Here is a 19244-nt window from a genome sequence, read left to right on the forward strand (position 1 = left end):
CAAGGAATTACTTTGGAGCTCAGTCTGGAAACACACAGCTTACAAGTCACCTCTTCCCTTGCCACTGACCTATTCTATTGATTCACCAGCCATGGATAACACTAAAGCCTGTCACTATCATAACTAGACATACACACCAAGGAAATTCCCTGCTTTTAAACTGTATAGAAAATATTTTTCAGTCATTCAGTTACTGGTCCCCTCTCCTCTGTACATTTAATCAAAAAAAGCAGGAAAGTTCCCAAGTTTTCTTAAGTTCTCAAAAAAAGAGTTCAGGCAAAAGTAGAGGCAGAAAGCATGCCTGCCATTTCTAGGATTTGTTTGGTCCTTAAGGAGTATTGAAAATGTCTATACAAATGTGTGCAAAAGAAAAAAAAACACTCTCAGTAAGAGACAAACATTTGGACCCTTTCTAATGTTTCCAAAAGCAGGAGAGGTTCCTAATCCTTCACCCCCAGTTTTTAAACACATGCAGTCTACACAGGTTCAAGAGTAGCTTGTAAGTAACCAACATGAGTAGCCAAATCACCACTACAAAGAAACAGTAATTGCAATTCATGAAGCCAAACCTAACACCTAGACCTGGAAACAAACAAACAAAAAACCAAACAGCAACAGTGGTTTTGGCTGTTACTGGGGCTAAACTATAAAGAAAAAGGGCTGGATGAATCCTCCTTCCTACCCTATCTTTTTATTTAAATACACTGACTTTTGAGAAGATACAAACAAGGAACTGCCCCACAGAAAAATAAAAGCTGAACATGGGCTCTGTTGCAGGTAACATGATCAAAGTATAACATCCACTTGCAAGCTCATTACGCTGCAAGTTTCAGAACCAGGAGCAGTACAAGCCTAGAACTTCAGACTTGTAATTCATAGCCTTATTAAAGCCCCGCTGTTCAAGGTCACCAGTAGCCACTGAGGCAGTGTCTTGAAACTCTCCTAAAGCTCTCTGCTAATGGGCAGCTATGAACCACACACTCAGAACATGAAAGAAAACTGAGGCTAAGTTGGCGTAACTTCTCTGGCAGGGACCGAAAGCAATGCAAGGCTGTAACCTTGGACTTGCACTACGACCTCAACGGCCCAGCAGCAGCGTGAAGCACATTTTACCTCTGTCCTGGAGCTGACCAGGTGCACGCAATTCCTTCAGCCCTGGAGCGGCAGGAGGTCCCTCAGCTGGGCAAACCCAGCAGCACCATTAGAAGGCCCTGCACCACAGCTGCAGAGAGCTCCTACATACTCAGCCCAAGTCTTTGTAATCAGAAAGAAGGATATATTTGTAATACCTAACCTGTTTGGATATGAAAAAGCAATCTCCCAACAGAAGACACTGCAGAGGGGCACTGAATTACAAGGACATTAGTAATACCTATAACTACAGCACTGTAAATAGGGGGACATGATAAGGCAATGTCAACACCTCATATCAGGCTAACAATCACATGAAAACAGCATTACGTTATCAGCAGTTACAATGACAGAGCCCACTTACCCGCAGCTTTCCTCTGCTTAAGACGTTGGTCAGATACTGCTTAGCTTCACTCAGTTTGGGCTCATTCTTCTCTGTCAGGGGAATGGAGTCCTTCAGTTTGGCAAAGTTTTCCTGTAAGCATTCTTCCAGCAGAGCTTCGGCAAGCAGCATACTCCCATAGTCCTCTGAAAGCATACACCAACCAACAAGAAACATCACTTAGCATTTTCGAATGCTATTATCAGCACCACTTTTTTTAAATAGCATTACATTAACATTTAAATAGGATTAAGAGAAAACTCATCATCTGCAAGACACATAAATAGTAACTCTGAGGGGTGAGAGGAACTAGTGGAGGAAAAGAGGAAGTAGTGTTAACTTGGGGTATTGGAAACGTTGTTACCTATGAAAAATAAAATGACATTTCCTTTTAATTAAACTATTTTTCCCTGATCATATCTTTCATTTTGACAGCACAGCTCACTCTTGTGTTGTCACTAATGCAGCAATTAATTTAAAAGTGAGTTTTGTGATGAAAAACTGTAAGACCAGTCTTAGCAAGCATTTAAGTCCATGCTTAAAATTTGTGAATGTACAAGCATGAAAACTTGCTTCAGACTAGGCATAAGCCATGATCTTCACTACAGAACAGTAACTGCATCAGAAGCTTAATATTTTACTTAGAAGAAATTATTTTCTATGAACTTTAAGACGCATCACTTGCTAAAAACATCTCATCTGGCGGCGTAGCTGGAGCTCTCGCTTGATGGGTCTAGTTCAGCAGCTCATTCATTCATAGAAGGAGTATCTCAAACAGCTGGCTGAGTCAAATAGGGTAAGAACGTCTTTGCAAATCAAACAAAAAACCAAACGAGCACTGTGTGTCACACAGACTTCGTGTTCCAGAGCCCGAAGCTGCGGAACGGGGGCGCAGGGCAGCGTCCTCCCCGCACTCGCAGCCCGTGGGGCAGCCGCTGCCCGCTCGCCCCCCCCGCGCGAGGCACAGCGCGCGTGCTGCGGCCCGAGCGCCAGCGCACACCGGCGCGGGAGCGGAGCTCCGCCCGCCCGACGGCCGGCACGCACCTACCGCCCGCCGGCACCGCGAAACGGGGAAGCGGCACAACACAGCGGGCCCTGCGCGTGCCCACCCCCAGCCACAGCCACTCGTCCGCGGCACCGGGGAGCACCCAGGCGCTCGCCGGCCCCTCTACCGGAGGCGAGAGGCGCAGGCACAAGGAGGGACCGAGCCCCCGAACCGCCGCTCCCCGGGCACCCGGCCAACGGGCGCTGCCCTCGGGACCGCCGGGGGGAGGCACCGCGGAGCCCCCCCCCCACCCACGGCCGGACCAGCACCCCGGGGCTCCCCCCGGCTCCCGGGGCAGGTCAGCGCCCCGCTGCCGCTCCCCCCGCCCCCTTACCGGCTTCCTCGGCGCCCGCCGCCGCCTTGCGGGGCGCCCTGGCGGGGGGCAGCAGCTGGTGCCGCACCAGCAGCCGGAGCTGCGCCCAGTGCCGCTCCGCCCGGCACCGCTCCAGCTCCCCCGACAGCTTCACGTGCCACAGCGCCGCCATCTTAGCGCCCCGCCGCCGCCGGACCGCGGGGCGCCGCCGGGACGCGCCCACCCGCCGGGAGGCCCCGCCCACCCGCCGGGAAGCCACGCCCACCGACCAGGAGGCCCCGCCCACCCGCCGGGAAGCCACGCCCACCCGCCGGGAGGCCCCGCCCACCGGCCGGGAAGCCACGCCCACCGGCCGGGAAGCCACGCCCCACCGAGCGGGAAACCACGCCCACCGAGCGGAGCCCCCGCGGCGCCGAGGCCCCGCCCCCCGAGGGTGAGGCCCCGCCCCTTCCCGCCGCACCTGGCCGCCGGCGAGCGCTGCACACGTCCCTGCGGGCGCCGTGACGCGGCCGCGCCCCGCCGCAAGGTGCAGCCGGCGGGCGGGGCGCCGAGGGGCGGGGCGGGGCGGGGCGCGCGCATGCGCCGTGGGCGGAGGGGAGCGCAGGGCCCGGCTCCACCTGGGGGCCAGGGCCGCCATCCCGCGGCGGCGGTTTAACGGCTGCGGGCGGCGGTTTAACGGCCGGGCGTTGCCCGTCTCTCCGCGCTCTGTTTTCCTCTCGGCAGGAGATCGCCATGGCCCCGAGGGGTGTTGGAGCGGCTCTCCTGTGCTGCTGCCTGGCCGCCTCCCTCCTCGGCGCCCTGGCTGAGGAGCGCGGCGGGGAGGGCCAGCACGCGAACATCCGCCTCGATAAGAACCTGGTGCAAGATAAGGAGTACGTGTCCCGAAAACGCCGACGGTGCTTCTTAGCCGTCTGCTTACCTCCTGCGGCGCCAGGCGGGTTAAAGGCGAGGGCAGGCGCCCGGCTCGGGGTGCCGCGTGAAGAGCTGGGGGCAGGCAGGAGGCAGCTGCTGGAGAACTTGACAGCAGGTGCCAGACCCGGAAAGGTCTCCGGAGCCTTCAGCACAACTCACGCTATAAGTGATTTCTTACAGGAACCCTGCTCGCCTAGATCAATGTACTTTAGACAAAACAGTACTTTAAGCGGGCAGGGAATGGTTTTCTTCTTCCTTGCTTCTTCACGCACCAAAGAGAGGTAGCAGCAAATGCAGTTCCCTAGTTCATGTGTGAGTATAAATGCTCTTCCTCCAGACCCTTTGCTTTGGAAAACAGCCCAAAGGAGACTCTGAGGGCTGCTTGGCTTGTTTTTGTAATCAGTTCAGTAGGCCAGAAGAAAGAGGAATAGCTACCTAAGACGCTAGAGGCCACTGCAACACCTGTAACAACCAACCTTTGTGCCTTCCTCATTTTAGTGTAAAACTGTCAGTTGTCCTGGTTGTCTAGGGTGCTTTTAGAGATACAGTGCTTCCTGTGCACTTGACTGCTTGATCAAAGACTAAATTTGATGTCAACATAGAATTAAATATTAACTAACTGGTATGTCGCTTGTTGTTTTTTTTTTTCTTAGCCACATCATGGAACATTTGGAAGGTGTTATTGAAAAACCAGAATCTGAGATGTCTCCGCAAGAGTTGCAGCTTCATTACTTCAAAATGCATGATTATGATGGCAATAATTTGTTAGATGGGCTAGAGCTTGCTACCGCTATATCGCATGTCCACAAAGAGGTAGGTGGTATATTGTAATGGCTTGTGCATTTGCAAACAGTTCTGACTTTCTTAAACCAGCTTTAAGTAGCATAGTCACAACACACCTTCAGTGCAGTTACAGTAGAACAGTTCTTGTGAAAACAAGACTATTATCCCTTTGGCTTGATTTATAAACATACTAACTTTATCATAGTTTTTTCATGTCACATCACAGTTTTCAAGAAGACTCCACTGTCGTTTAAACTTTACTGTGAGCGAAGAGTGGAAATGATTTGACAAAGGGGATACTTTGATAGCCAGGGATGGGGAGAGGAAAAAGGGAAATTGTCCACGATGGAATTAAGCTGATGTGAGGTTATAGAAGTAGCACGTGATACGATGCTGCTGCAGGTTCTAAGCCTGCTGTTTTCAAGTCCAAACTATTACTGCCTTGGATAAGCGAAGTATAAGAGACATCTTGCACAAATTCGGCTTAGAAGAACCAGTCATGGTCTGCCTTTGTTTTCTTCACCTTTGTAAACACATTCTCTTCCCAGCTACAAATATTTAAGGACAGATGCAGGTACGATCCTTGGGAAGACAATGCTAACGCAGTATCACATACTGACCTTTTACTACCTTTAAGCTACACCACTGTACTGAACATGTTTCTTTTCATTTCTCACTCTGTTACACGTTCTGACACAAAGGATGATGTTTCTATACAGTACAGAAACTATATGTCTGTGCGACGTAAAGATTCAAATTAAGAACACATCTGCTAGGTTAGTCTATCGTTGTACATTGTGCTATTTAGCTTTTAGATCTCTTGGCTAAGAATATAAACTGGATATAACGGATACAAAGCACTTATTTTGAAGTACAGAGAACTTGGACTTAATAGCTTGCATCTGGTAAAAGTTCCATATATTGGAATAAATGATTATATAAATCTTAGAACCACATTAAACATCAAATATGAACTGCTTAACAAAAATTAGTTGTCAGTAATCTGTCATGTGCCACTAGATGGGAAACACCGCTAAACTTGTTTCTTGTTTTTTTTTTTTTTTTTTTTGTAGGAAGGTGGTGAGCATACCCAGGCAATGAAAGAAGAAGAGCTAATTAGTCTAATAGATGATGTCTTGCGAGATGATGATAAGAACAATGACGGATACATTGACTATGCAGAATTTGCAAAATCACTGGAATAAGGTTTTGCAGGGGGCTTGTTTCTCCTAGCTAAATGGAAATGTGACCTGGTATAATGTGATCTATTACTCCTGTCGATCTTTGTGCCACAGTGTTAGTGAGGAGAGGTGTACCAGTTGCAGCGGAATTTCCTTGAAAATTGTACCCGTTAAGAGGCTGGCTAATGCAGACTGATAGGTGTGTTTGACTGAATGGTTGAATCTTGCAGCATGGAAGCATCAACAGTATTCTCAAATTCCAATCTTTGATTATTGAGTTATATAGTACTTGTTTGCTTACATCTTAAAATTATTTTTGCTTACATTTTAAAATTAGAAAATACCTAGAAAGCAAGAAAAGATAATGTGTCAAGGAGATGACTGTATATCAAGGAGAAATTTCCTTACCATCCCACTAATTTCAAAGGAAACTTGCATACAAGTACAGGTGCTTGAAACAGTAATTGTAGAGGAAAAGTGTGTGAAACTGGTTTGTTTTGGAGGTCCCCGTGACACCATATGAACTTTTAACACTATGTTGCAAGAAATTGAGCATTATTAAATATATGTATATCTTAGTATACTCTCAAATGTTATATATAAATACATATACATGATTTTCAATTTATTCTCATCCTCCACAAATTTACTTTTTATATTGCATTTTACTAAATTTTTCTCTACCTTCCCTGGTCTCTTCTTACAAAAGTGAAAGCATTTTATTACATTTATAATGTTGTATTAATGCTGCATAACATATACTTGAGTAGCTTCTGCTATCTCGTTTTGAAGGTCATGTTAACAGTAAACCAATTTAATATAAAAGTTTCAGTTCAATTTGATTCTTACAGTATTAGCCAGCAGGATAATCTGTGAGCAAGTAATGCTGCCTTGTTGAGGTTTAAGTTCATTTTCCTTGATGCTTAAATTATGGTGTTAATTTCAGGAGTTATTTCATAACTAACAGTTTCAAGATACTTGAATGTTTGTCAACAAACATGGTTCTAGGAATGTTTTCATTGTCTTGAGTCAATAATTGGTAAGTCAAGCAGTTGAAAGATATTAAACAAGTGGTATATTGCTGCTTTGTTGATATTTGGTAACTGTAAAGCATAACAGAAATCTTAAATTGCATTCAATCATTATCCCTGAATAGAGAATCTAAATGTTAGCATTTCTCTAAAATGTATAAAGAGCTATTTTCTGTACAAAATTATTCTTATACAAGAGAAACATTTGTAAAAGAAATTACTTCCTTTGTTTAAATGTTTGAGCAACGAATGAATGAGTGTTGCACTTTTCTTTCTTACAATAACCACTTATTTGGATGCATTTGTAGCCAGGGTTGTGCTGGTTGTGCAAGCAATAAAAATAATTTGGGGTTCTGGCACTTAGGAGCTGGACATGCAAGGTGGGAAGTCCTACTGAGGAATTTTCCTTAATTTTCTGATGTATTTTTAAGCCCATCTCTGTTGCCAGCAGTCATACCAAAAGCAAAGTTCTTTTTTTTACAGGACAATTAATTTGGAGTGAATGTTGAATTTGAAGGAAGTACAGAACATGTTTATAGGTAGGAAGGGAGGGGGGACAAGAGGAGATGAAGATTATCGTATTTGGGCACTTAAAGGAGGTTACTTGTAGACCTAGCAACTCTTACATGCTTGTATCATAAGCTTCTGCTCTTAAAAATCACTGTTTCCTTATCAAGTACAGTGGTCTTAGATGGAGCTATAAATCCTTAAGCTTAGTACAGCAACTGCCTGTGTGGCACATACTTACATTAATAATGTAATTTATATACATATTTCACATTTATTAACAGCAATCTTACGTGGCAAATTACATACACAATGGAAGCTTTATATCAGAAATAATTATGATAAATGTAGGTCATGTGAACGACATTTTTTACTAAACAAATTTATTTTTAAGGTGTCAGAAGCATATATTAAATTGAAAAATTACTTACCAAAAATAGAGAACAAAATTAGCACTTTTCTTCATGATGTCTGAAGAAAGAACAATATTCCTGCTTTCCTAGAAAGACGGAACAGTTCTAAAGATGCTATCCAAGCTGAAACCTGCAACACGATGTCTTTACTCAGCCTCCTAAAACAAATACACATATTTTAATTAAGTGCACTTGAAGATAAATGGTTTAACAGCTGTCTAGGGAGATTTCTCAGTTAGTAAGTAGAAAAGTGCAAAATTGCTGAGGCAGATGGTGAGTCAGAGTTCTTAAAAAAATAAAAAGAATTTGTGTGCTAGTTGTTGTAGCTTGTGCATTACCTGAAATATACTTGTATAAGTCATATATACAGGTAGTATATTCCCTTTCATATGTGTATATATATACGATACAGAAAGTAAGGCCTTTACAACAGAAGTGCTCACCAACTAAAAAGCTGATTAAGCTTTTAAAGAGCAGTACTATCTCCCCTTCACATCTCGGTAACAGATAATAAAGCAAGAGGGGTGTATGATTTGCTGGAGGTCAACAATGTCCCTGTCAGAAACAGAAAACCACGAGAAGCCTGTGCATAATCTTCACCTCTTCCTAGTCTGCGATCTCAGGGAACCAGAATTAGTTTTCCCCACTGGAGAACACATCTGGCTTTGCATTACTGTATACTATATTTGTAGTTTAGATTAAGTATCTAGATTGTCTGCTTTGACCTTACAAAATACTGCCTAATCTGGCAGGTAAAGAGAATACTTAAACTGGTTCTTGAACCACTCATAAGCTGAGCTGTTGGTTGTTAGTCCGCCTAGAAACCACGGCTTGAATACAAAGGAGAAAAATCTTAACTGCTTATCCAGTACCTGTCAGAATATTAAAGACAAAAATGCCTACAGCAACAGTTTTGTTTGCAAATTCATACAAACTTTAGTACCTTCTTTTGGTTAGTCATCCACAACCTCAGAAAGTCTTGGATTCATTACAAAGTGGTTACAGATTTACAAATCCTGATCTCATCTAAACCCAGACATGAGCACAGACTGGGTGGAGAACTCAGTGAGAGCAGAGCAGCCCTGCAGAGAAGGGCTGTTGGGAGTTCTAGTGGATGAAAGGCTTGACATGAGCCAGCAGTGCGGTTGCAGCCCAGAAAGACAACTGCATCCTGGGCTGCACCAACAGAGGAGTGGGCAGCAGCTCGAAGGCTTGTCCCCCTCTGCTCTGCCCTTGTGAGGCCCCACTCAGAGTGCTGCATCCAGCTCTGGGGCCTCCAGCACAAGAAAGGCGTGGGTGCTAGAGAGGGTCCAGAGGAGGGTCATTAGTTGATCAAGGGGCTGGAGCACCTCTCCTAGGAAGAAAGGCTGAGGGAGCTGGGGCTGTTCAGCCTGGGAAGAGAAGGCTCCGGGGTGACCTCATTGCGGCCTTTCAATATGTAGTGCTTATAAAAAAGATGGAGAGCAACTTTTTGCTCAGGCAGACAATGACAGGACAAGGAGGAATGGTTTTACACTAAAAGAGAGGATTTAGATTAGAGGTTAGGAGGAAATTCTTTTCTCAGAGGGTGGTGAGGCCCTGGCACAGGTTGCATGGAGAAGCTGTGGATGCCCCATCCCTGGAGGTGTTCAAGGCCAGGCTAGATGGGGCTTTGGGCAACCTGATCTAGTGGGTGGCATCCCTGCCCGTGACAGACGGGTTGGAACTGGGTGATCTTTAAGGTCACTTTCAACCCAAGGCATCCTATGGATCGATCGATCGATCTATCTATCTATAGAACCACAGAATAATACATATATATACTAGCAATTCACAAGAACAGTAATCCCGGAATCATGTCATCACCAATACAGCCGCTAGATAGCGTATCAACACCGCACATTGGTTCTCTACAGCACCTAACTTGGAGTGATTCGAAGGTGGATTTCACCATAATAGCAACCGCTACCCTGACTACAGGCAAGGCCTGCTCCTCTGCCTTCCAACAGCACGCTGCCAGGATGATGCTCATCACATTTTTATTACTTCGCAACTGTCATAAAAATTGATCATAGCCAGGACTGGTTACTGGTAATTCATTTTCATTGTTTAGGGAATCAAATCTACTTGAGGTGACAGTAAAGCAACTCGCATTGTAATATTGTCAGTTAAAAAATATATATTTAACAAGAAGGCTTTCTAATGTGAGCACCGGGCCTGGCCTGACTTCTTGACCATCACTAGCTGACCATGAGAGGGTCCATCGAGGTTTCAACCAACACTGAAGGAGGTTATGGGGTATTAGTAGAACCTGAAATCTTACTGGTTTTGCTTTTGATGCTAGTAAAAACTTGTGTTGTTTCAAGGCATAGTTCCAATGTGGTCTATCAGTTACTTCCACTTAAGATAAAGTTCACTGCTTTCCTCTTTGTCTCCCCCATGACAGTGTCACTGTCTGCCCACCGCACCATGAAACAGTCGCATAATGTTCTAAGTTTTTAGTCAACAAATTAGAGCGAGGATCATTGCATATCTTGGTCTGCATTATATATCATCACCAGGAATTTGTGTTGTAAATGTTTCATCAGCACAGATAACTCTGTGTTGAGTGAGATTTATTACAAGGGCAGTTATTAATGCTGTACAGAACATTTAAGTTATGTTTTTCTTCCTGTTCTTCATGCTAAATTTTGAACTGCATACTAAATCTTAAGAGCCAATATGTATTAAAATTGTCGCTACCTTCCGCAGCAGAGCAGCAGTTTTGCAGCTAGGTAGGGGGCAGTGTAACATATGACTCAAGGTATACTGCCAAATATGACATCTTTTAAAAGAAATCAGCACTGCAGTGAACACAGTGTCAATTTGTGCCACTTAATCCAACTCAGTGACTGACAGCACTAGATTTCAAGAAGGCAGATATCAATAAACTCAGAGTGTGTGTAAGGGAGGTCTCATACAAGGAAAATCTAGGGGAAAAACAAATTACGGAGAGCTGTCAGTTCCTTCAAGAAATGCTAATAAGAAACCAAGTGCACGCTCTACTAGTTTGGAGGAAAGTAATGAAATTCAGTGCAAGTCAGCCAATTCGTAACATTTTAATTGACCGCAAGCATGAGGGAGATAAATCTGTAAAGTGGAAACTAGGTCGGCTGTTTGAGAACCCAGCACAATACACCATTCACAGGTGTGTGTGTACATGTCTCCACAGGCAGTAAAGACAAAGCACAAAAGATGCAACTAGCAAAACATATCAAAATAGAAATTTCACGAGTAAGGTTGTAAGAAAAAAAGGAAAGTTAGTTTTGACCACAGCTCAAAGACAGGGGATGCTATCAGCAGAGGATTTTAAGGAAGACAAAGAGTTTAATGTATTTTATTTCCCTTTTTACTGAAAAGGTCAACAGCAAGCAGACAGTGCAATGAGTGCCAGGAATGAAGTGGTAAAATTTCAGCCTGAAATATGAGAAACCTGCTCAGAAAGCAACCAGTTAAATTAGATGTTTTCGTATTGTCTGGGCTTAATCAACTTCATTCTAGGAGTCTTAAAGGAAGGGTGAAGTAATGGTCATAGGTGTCATATAGCTTTGATTTATTTATTTTATTTTATTTTTTGCAAGGCCTTTAGCACTACTTCCTCATAAACAGGCTAGTGAACTGTGTTCAAAATTAAACTTCTGCAGGAAGGGGCAGGAGATGAAGTCTGGTACGGTGATTGTATCCACAACAAAATTTAATCAAAACCTATCAAAATACATGTGTTTTGCAAGGTATTCTGTGGGGCTTAGTCCCATCTCAAGTTTTATCTGATGTTTTCATTGAAGGCATAGAAGATGGATGTGTGGAGAAGTTTAATAGAAGTATGATTATTAAACTTGCAGGTGGAGCAAGGAAGGACTGCAGATATTATGGATGACAGAATCAGGTTTTTAAATGATTTGATACATTTAGAGAAGTCATCTAAAATGGGTGTTTTGTCATGCCTAAGTAGAAATACTCATCTATCCAGTTAACAATTCACAAGAGAACAAATGTAGGGACTATGGTGGAACACAAGCTGAACATGAACAGCAAAGCCGTGTTTTTACATAAAACACGGACATTGCACTGGGATGTCCAAAGAGTCTTAACAACTGAAAGAGTCCTTGTGGTCTAATCCCCACTGTTCAAGACTCACCGAGAACACGGTGTTCTGTTCTGTATGCTGCACTCCAAGAAAGATGTGAACTAGCTGTCAGGAGGCCAGAAGTTATCAACAAAAATGGACAGAAGTCCAGAAAACACGAGAAAAAATTTAAAGAACCATTTTTTGTTTGTTTCATTGGTTGGTTGGGTTTTGCCTAAAGAAGTGACATTTGAAAAGAAAGAAGGTTAATAGTCTTCAGCTAAAAAGTGTAACTTCAGTCAGTTCTTCTGTCCCGGAGGACTGCCAGGGAGGACAGACCTCCTGCACTGAGTTCCTGTGCTGCGTGCCAGAGCAGTCTGCAACCAGGAATCTCCTGCTCAGTCCTGTCAGAGTACACCCACTGCCACAGAGGTGAAATACAAAGCCCTACCAAGTTTCTACAGAGCACATTCAAAGTGTGATTGCCAAGAGCTAGAAGCGAACAGTTTGACCCAGAAATGGAGGGGTAAAGCTTATCCCTGACTTCCAGATAATGTTTCACTTAGGATTCAAGTCCTAGCTCCAAAGCACAAAGATATCAAGGCTGCTTCTTCAAAAAGAAAAAAAAAAAAAAAGAAAAAAAAAAAAGAAAAAAAAAAAAGAATATTTAGAGTTTTAAAATGACAAAGTCAATTCCTAGCCCTGTTTTCAGCACATAGTAAACTATTTTTGTTGACACTGGGAATATAGTGTAAGAACATCCACGGTTAGTTAAAGCAAAAGTCCATCTAGCCCAACAGATTGTCTAAAATAGTGGCAAAGAACAGATGCTGATGGAATAATATGGAGAAAGTATTATTACGGATAAAAGGATATATATATGGATGCCGTAGTGATCCCAGAGAACAACATGAATGCAGTGGTGTAGCACAACTATACTGTTTCTAGATGTCACATGCTTCTTATCTAATGGGAGGCTTTCAAAATTGTCTAGTGGTTCTGTTTACCTCTGGTTTTGGTCACACTTCAAGAACCACCTTTAGAAATTACATAATTTTGAGAAAGCGAAAGCACATATTTTGAAATAAATCCTCTTTAAGAAGAGCAACATTACGCCTCAGAACTTATTTTGTCATAAAACAGAAATAAGTCACACAAAAAAATATTGACTTAAGTGTCATCATCTGTGGCTCACAGCCATTGGAGACTGACATATTGGCACAAATCATGACAGGTATGATTTTTTGATCCAGGAAAGAGAATTGAGATGAGTAGAATGACATTTGAATGCCGGTCCCTTGGGGAGATATTTTCAGGGACTTTGCAAAAGTGACTGTAAAACCGTGCTATCAGCCTCAGTGTGGATTGGAGTGGGAGTCAGGAAACACACGGGTGAGGATTTTAGACAGCAGCACATGTGTATAGGACTGGTCCAGGAGAAGGAATGCATATGTTTAAGATACATGCAGAGTTGTTTAGAAACCTTACATATGCCATCATAAATTTATGAACATGTTGGCACTGACTAGCGAAGTAAAGATCTCCAAAGAACACATAACACATATACATACACCGAGGCAGAAACCACTTTCAGTAACCAAATAATTCTGTCACCAGACAGCCTAAAATTACTCAAAGACACCATTTCTAGCCAAGACCAACAGATTTTAAATATTTTTTTGAATCTAGGCAAATGAATTTTCAGGATATGACAAGCCAAAAAGTCTTTAGGAAAATCTCCAAGCAGATGATCTCATTTTTATCCATCATATCTCTTAAACACCTTGACCAGTTTCCTTCAACTCTTCCAAAAAATCTGTCTCAGAATAAGATTATGCCTGTGAAGTTGTAGGTGTATAGGGCTAATTTTGGCAGAGAGAGAAATCGGAATAAAATCAAGTTTACAATGGAAACTTAAGGACATCTGCAGTTCACTGAATGCTGTTCGGTGTGATCTATCTAATGCAAGATCTTTCCACTGTAGCAAAAAAATAAAGTGCTTTTATTATCAACAAGGGAAAAGACTATTTCCCCCATATGAAGTCCTACCTCTGAGATGAAAAGTCCTGGCAGGTCACACAAATATTTTTGCTTCCTCCCACTAAAATGTTTATAGGATCCAGATTAATTTCCTAAGGTCTGGCTTGAGGATTTCTGCAGAGTATTACACCATGTTGGCAGTGCAGAATTATGACCATTTCTGACTGCAGATGTGTCTCTACCACAGTCCTTATTAAAACTGCAGCACAGCATTGACATACCCAACTAGCTTTGAATTAGCCTGATCGGGAACTGCAAACATCACACCAATACCATTGCAGAACACAGCACAACTGCAAAACCCACTATAAAAGCTGAGTACAGTAAACAGATATATTTTGCAGGGCATTCTGAACACGGTGTTCCTGGAATAATGTTACTCACTGAACCCAAGCTAGCTAGTTTAATGGTGATTTAGGTATGTCTAAGCAAGCTCTAAATCATCTGAAGGCCCTCTAGCATGACTAGTTAAATGAGAACATCCTGGGTGCTTGTAAAGTCTGTCTCTAGATTGTTCCTAGCCAGTAGCTGCTACAATTCACGTTGATACCCAGTTTGGGAAAACAGCACATGCACACAGTTTTTACTGAGATCTGGAAATTTTCTGGCTTGCGCGATGGTTAAGGGAAAACTCCTCTAGGGAGTTTAACGCAAGCCTTCTCAGACTCCTGTGGCAGTTGGAGGTCTTTTCCTTTTAAAGCTCCCTCTAATCAAAATATCCGTAGGAAAAGGGAGAGGGTTATGCAGGCTGCAGATCAGACAGGACATTTCCTCCAGTGTGCAGCTGAGCTGCCTTCTGTGGATACTACTCCCAGAAACAGCACATCATCCTCAAAATTACTGCGTCCGCTAAACCCCATGCCACTCCTGACCTGCACCAATGCCACTCGTTGCTGGTTACCAAACAGCTTCCCAACACAAGCACCTCTTGATTTTGCAGAGGGAGAAATGATTTCAATGGACCAGAGGAAAGTCTTCCTAAAAGCTGCCAAACTCACTCATCTCGAGTTAGCAACTTCAGACTGGTGCTCAGACCAGCATGGAGATCTGAAAACCTGGTCCTGATACCATCTGACAGGGAATGTTGGTCAGGAGTACAACAAATGGACAACAGTGGAGAAGATAAAGGGTAAAACTAAGGAGAGCTATAAGCAGTCATACATACCCAACCCCATACCCAACCACAAGCCATTAGACGCCACACTTCCAAATTCTGCTCCCTGTTAGTGTAATCTCAGTCTGTTTAAAACAACTTCTATCAACAACATGGGCTTCACTATAGGACTAAGTATATCAGGAGACTAAAGTACAGCCTCACAACGTTTGGGAAAAGGTTAAAACTGTCAACAATATCTACCGAGTTGAGAGCCCTGGACATGGAACCTCTTGTACCCACGCTGTTTAGCTGCAACTCCATCTTCTGCTTGAGCACTGACCACTGGGGAGCATCTAACTCCAGATGCTTTTCCTGCTCTCTCAAGAAAGGACAAAGGTACAGTTATTCTCTGAAAATTTGTGTTTAAGTGACTTTTTCACTGATACATGAGCTTGGAAATGCCATGAATATTCATTTAGGCCCTTCCACACACAAAAATTCAGTTTGTGGTGACATATGGCAAGGGAAATTTCAGCTCACTGAGTTGAAGCCTGGCAAAATTATAAACAATCAGAAATGAGGCCTTCTAATGGAAACTGTTAGACAGCCTTAGCTATTGGGCCACTGTCATCTTCACAGCCAGAGAGTGATTTAATCTGTCAGTTATGTGAGCACTAGGAGTGATGAATAGGTCTTTGTATTCATTCACAGCAAGTACGTTCCCAGAATGACATATGATGTGGAGGTTTTTTTGTCTCAAAGTCCACTGGATCTTTAAAGAGTCAGGAGTCTGCTCAACATAGCTTTCCAAAGCAGCACTACAAAGGACACCATCCACAGTCAGAAAGATGGATTCCCAAAGTGACTGACTTGCATCCCTCCTCCCCAGTTTCACTTGCCTGTTGTTACAGAGGCAACTTAAAAGCCCTGTGTCAACAAAGGAGCCCAGTTTTGCCCTGACATCCCTGACAGTCACACTTCTTATAATCAGGGCAGCACAGGAACACAACCACAGCTTATCCGTGGCTGCCAGCACAAGATAGCACAGTCACAGGGCTCCTCCACGGAGCAAAGCCACTGAGACCTACCAGGACCACACTGGCAGCCCACACTTTTGGGGCAACTCCACTCCCAAGGGTGCCCTGCTGTGCTGGCAGCACAGGGAGCAGAGTAGCGATACAGGGCTGCCCAAGCCAGGTGACTTCTTTGCAGAAAGACTTCTCCACACTATCAGTGAGCACAATTTTCTAACACCATTTATTGCTGCAGCAACACAGGAAGATGGGAACAGAGCCAGACACTAATGTTATATTTTTACCTGATATAACTGAGAGTATCCTGTATCATATGTTCAAAACAAATCTTTTAATAAAGCTGGTTACAGCTCTGCCAAGGTCTGGTGGATGCAGTAGACCATCCTCTCCCTGGCAGGTTCCTGGGCTGGAAACTGGCTGGCTTTAATCCCCTGCGGAATAGAGGCACAGAGGGGGCAAATGTGAGGTTTGACATCTAGTCAAGGTCATTTATTAACTTGGCTTTCCTAATACTAGGGAAGCCAGTGGCAGCTAGTCCTAAGCCAAACAGCTTTTTCATTGCCATAGATACAAAAGATAATGCACGCCGATTCAAGCAAAATGAGATGATTGTAAGGCTTCCAAGGATACTTCCAAATGCCAGCCAAAAACTCTGTGAAAAGTCTCAACTGGAGATAGATTTCTACATGTTACCTACCCAACAACCTCTCCTCTCAGAACAGGTACAACTTCTAAACTCATCTGTTTTGCAACTCATATGAAAAACTGGAGTCTGTAACTGGCCACACTTTGACACGTCCCGTTTCATTTTGGCACCACTTTCAAAGACGATTTCTACCATTCAGATGAATATGGCCTATTTTCTCTTATTCTTGTGATCAGTTATTTATTAGATCATAATCCCAGTATGGACAAAGTGCTCAGACTTCAGTCAGAACTTAAACAGCATGAATGATGTTTTTCCTCTCTCTTTTCATTTCCTGAACTGTTCTTAAACATACATATTCTTGACTTTTAAGGGTGAGCTGATCCTGGGAGGAGGCACAGCAGGGAACAGATTTGTGTGGGTGACTGTGATGGTGGTAAAGGATTTGGAAGGGATAGGGCACAGCTGACTCCACCAGATCTGTGCTGGCGAAGTGAGATTTTATGACCACAGCACAAAGGTACCACTCCTTGCTGTGCTGCTGGTGTCCCTGGTGTCCTACCCCAGCAGAGTGAGGTGCCACAAACAGAGAAAGGGAGGAAATCTTTCCCTCTCCCCGTTACTTATAGGTCACATGTAGGTTTCTGGGGAGCACCCTTCCTCCTTCCCCAGTGAGCATCTGGGCCCAGGGCTCTGTCCCTCTCTACTCTGAAGTATCATGAAAGGTTTGAACAGTGTTGCTCATCACTATCCAAAAATACAACATTCAACCAGGCGCAGGACTGTCATGGATGGTTCCTTTTATCTTATCCAGCCACTGTCCAAGAAACCGTTGAGATCCTGGGAAGCCACAGACTACAAGTAGGCACTTAAATCCATCCCTATTCAATGAAATGACAGGAATGAACTGATGAGAGCTAAGTGCGTGCTTAAGTGCTTCACTGAAAGGCATAAACCTTGAACTGAGGCAGTTGTCCAAGGACAGGAGATAAGGAGGGGGAGAACATTCACCTACAGTCAGTATTCTGAAGGCACAGGATGGGGTTTACTGTCCAAAATGAGTGAAGCCAGCTGCATTTAGGAACTAGCAGTCCAAGAGAAGCTAGACTGGAACACTTCACAGGGGTCACATTTGCCATTTCAATAGTGCAGAGAAAGATCATGCAGTACTGTACCTGTGAAGATGCAAGTCACTTCAAGTGGTTAATAGGTTCATTGAACAATGATCAACCCAGATAATTAGACAGAAAGTACCAGCTTCTCAGTGTATTCTCTCCTTTTGATAGACAGCTCCCAGAAGTCAGGCATGATTTTCATAAGGCGAGATAATAAGCTGTCAGTTGTACGAAGCCTAGAGTGAACCACACAGAAAAATCAACACAGTCTGAAAACAAGAAACATGTCAAAATGCAAAAACAGTTTCTTTCTTTAAAAATAAAATGAGAGTGTGATTTGAACAAGTAAGCTTTGGCTTACAAGTACTATTCTAGTCATCAACAAAATAGGAAAAAATGATAGGAAACATTCTGAAATTAACTCTTGATATGAATTTGCCCAGTGTCATCACTTGCTTTCCATACTGTGATTTCATCCACCGCTCCTCTTCCTAGTAGATATCAACTTAAAGAGGAGAAGGACAAGAAAGGGAGATCACAGGATGGTGAGAGGGGAGGAAACCACAGAGGAACAGTACGTAATGCTTTTGTATGTTACATCCCATATACCATACACGTTTTGACTCTCAATAAATATGCTTATTTACTTGCCTACTTACATAAGTGACAGGGCAGACTTAGACTGTCATCAGGTTGTGTCAGCGCAGGACGTCATCTCAAACTGCACACACATGAGAAAACTCGTGTAGCCCATGGCCACTGCCAGGGCACCAGGTAGGTCGCGGGGACAAGGATGGGCCAAGGCTGGGCCAGGCTGTGGGGAGCTGGATCCCAGCCCTGCTGCGGCCTTGTTGGGGCAGGGGCTGACGGCCCCAGGGCTGAGGTGGGGTCCTGGGTGTGTGGGTGAGCCCCAGTGAGTGGACAGCAACATCAGGGCCTGGCAGTGCTCTCGGGGTTCTGGGACTCATAGACCAAAGGCCGACATGAAGAGGTACGATGTGTAGAGGCAGAGGCAAGTTGTGCTACCTCCGGCTGTTCTGAGACAAATCCATCAGTGCTGGTGCAGGGAGGATGTAAACTCCCCTGATCTACACAGTGTAGCTGTCCCAAGCAGGGAGCCGTTGTTACCCGTGAAGAACCCCAGCACCTCCGTTCCTAGCGATGGAGAAGAACAGTTTATGCCCAAGAGCCTCAACCTGAGTCAGGCGCTGTCCTCATCCTCCACTGCTTCATTCCCATCCCACTCTGGGTCTGCCTGTGACACCTCTTTCCAGAGGGGGAAAGGAGAAGGTTGGACAACTGAAGCTATAGTTGCCTTCTCAGCAAAACATTTGCCTCAAAGAGGACCAGAAGTGTGGGTTTATTCAGGTGGAATACTCTGCATGAGGCCTTTATGTTAAATTTTTTTTTTCAGCAGTGAGAGTCAAGAAATTGTCAGCAAGTGACAGTTTGGGTTGCTGGGCTTTATTGGTTTTTATTTTTCTCCCCTCAGTGATTTGTGCCAACTGTTACTTCATGCATATGGAACACA

At 44.0% G+C, this 19244-nt stretch overlaps 2 protein-coding genes and 1 long non-coding RNA gene across 15 annotated transcripts in view; 1 reads left to right on the forward strand and 2 right to left on the reverse strand.

Annotated features, from left to right (window-relative positions):
- Positions 1-3422, reverse strand: part of TTC7A (tetratricopeptide repeat domain 7A) — a 172938-nt gene extending 169516 nt beyond the window's left edge. The window contains exons 1-2 of one of the 3 annotated variants that reach the window (XM_083832100.1): positions 3332-3422; positions 1496-1659 (exon numbers count right to left, since the gene is read on the reverse strand). In XM_083832100.1, coding sequence (XP_083688226.1) covers positions 1496-1645 — 150 coding nt within the window. In that variant the 5' untranslated portion in view covers positions 1646-1659; positions 3332-3422. Of the gene's footprint in view, positions 1-1495; positions 1660-2892; positions 3111-3331 lie in introns of those variants that run through there. The other 2 variants (XM_083832098.1, XM_083832099.1) reach the window with 2 other exon arrangements.
- MCFD2 (multiple coagulation factor deficiency 2, ER cargo receptor complex subunit) lies at positions 3406-7028 on the forward strand. The gene is made up of 3 exons (XM_083832108.1): positions 3406-3743; positions 4437-4596; positions 5640-7028. The coding sequence occupies exons 1-3, from the start codon at positions 3604-3606 to the stop codon at positions 5769-5771; spliced, it is 432 nt and encodes a 143-aa protein (XP_083688234.1). The 5' UTR covers positions 3406-3603; the 3' UTR covers positions 5772-7028.
- LOC310897932 overlaps positions 6219-19244 on the reverse strand; it is an 85500-nt gene continuing 72474 nt past the window's right edge. For all 11 annotated transcript variants that reach the window (XR_014582796.1, XR_014582797.1, XR_014582798.1 and 8 more), the window contains 3 exons: positions 17774-17949; positions 16237-16383; positions 6219-7856 (listed from right to left, as the gene is read on the reverse strand). This is a non-coding gene — a long non-coding RNA (uncharacterized lncRNA). The remainder of the gene's footprint in view (positions 7857-16236; positions 16384-17773; positions 17950-19244) is intronic.

The sequence above is a fragment of the Anser anser genome (genome assembly GCF_964211835.1).
Source record: "Anser anser genome assembly, chromosome: 3".
Lineage (NCBI taxonomy): Eukaryota > Metazoa > Chordata > Aves > Anseriformes > Anatidae > Anser > Anser anser.

Excerpts from the sequence above, each read along its gene's own strand:
- MCFD2 (XM_083832108.1), top strand. The coding sequence starts at position 3,604 with ATGGCCCCGAGGGGTGTTGGAGCGGCTCTCCTGTGCTGCTGCCTGGCC. Across the intron at positions 3,744-4,436 it reads AACCTGGTGCAAGATAAGGA|CCACATCATGGAACATTTGG; the intron begins GTACGTGTCCCG and ends TTTTTTTCTTAG. Across the intron at positions 4,597-5,639 it reads TATCGCATGTCCACAAAGAG|GAAGGTGGTGAGCATACCCA; the intron begins GTAGGTGGTATA and ends TTTTTTTTGTAG.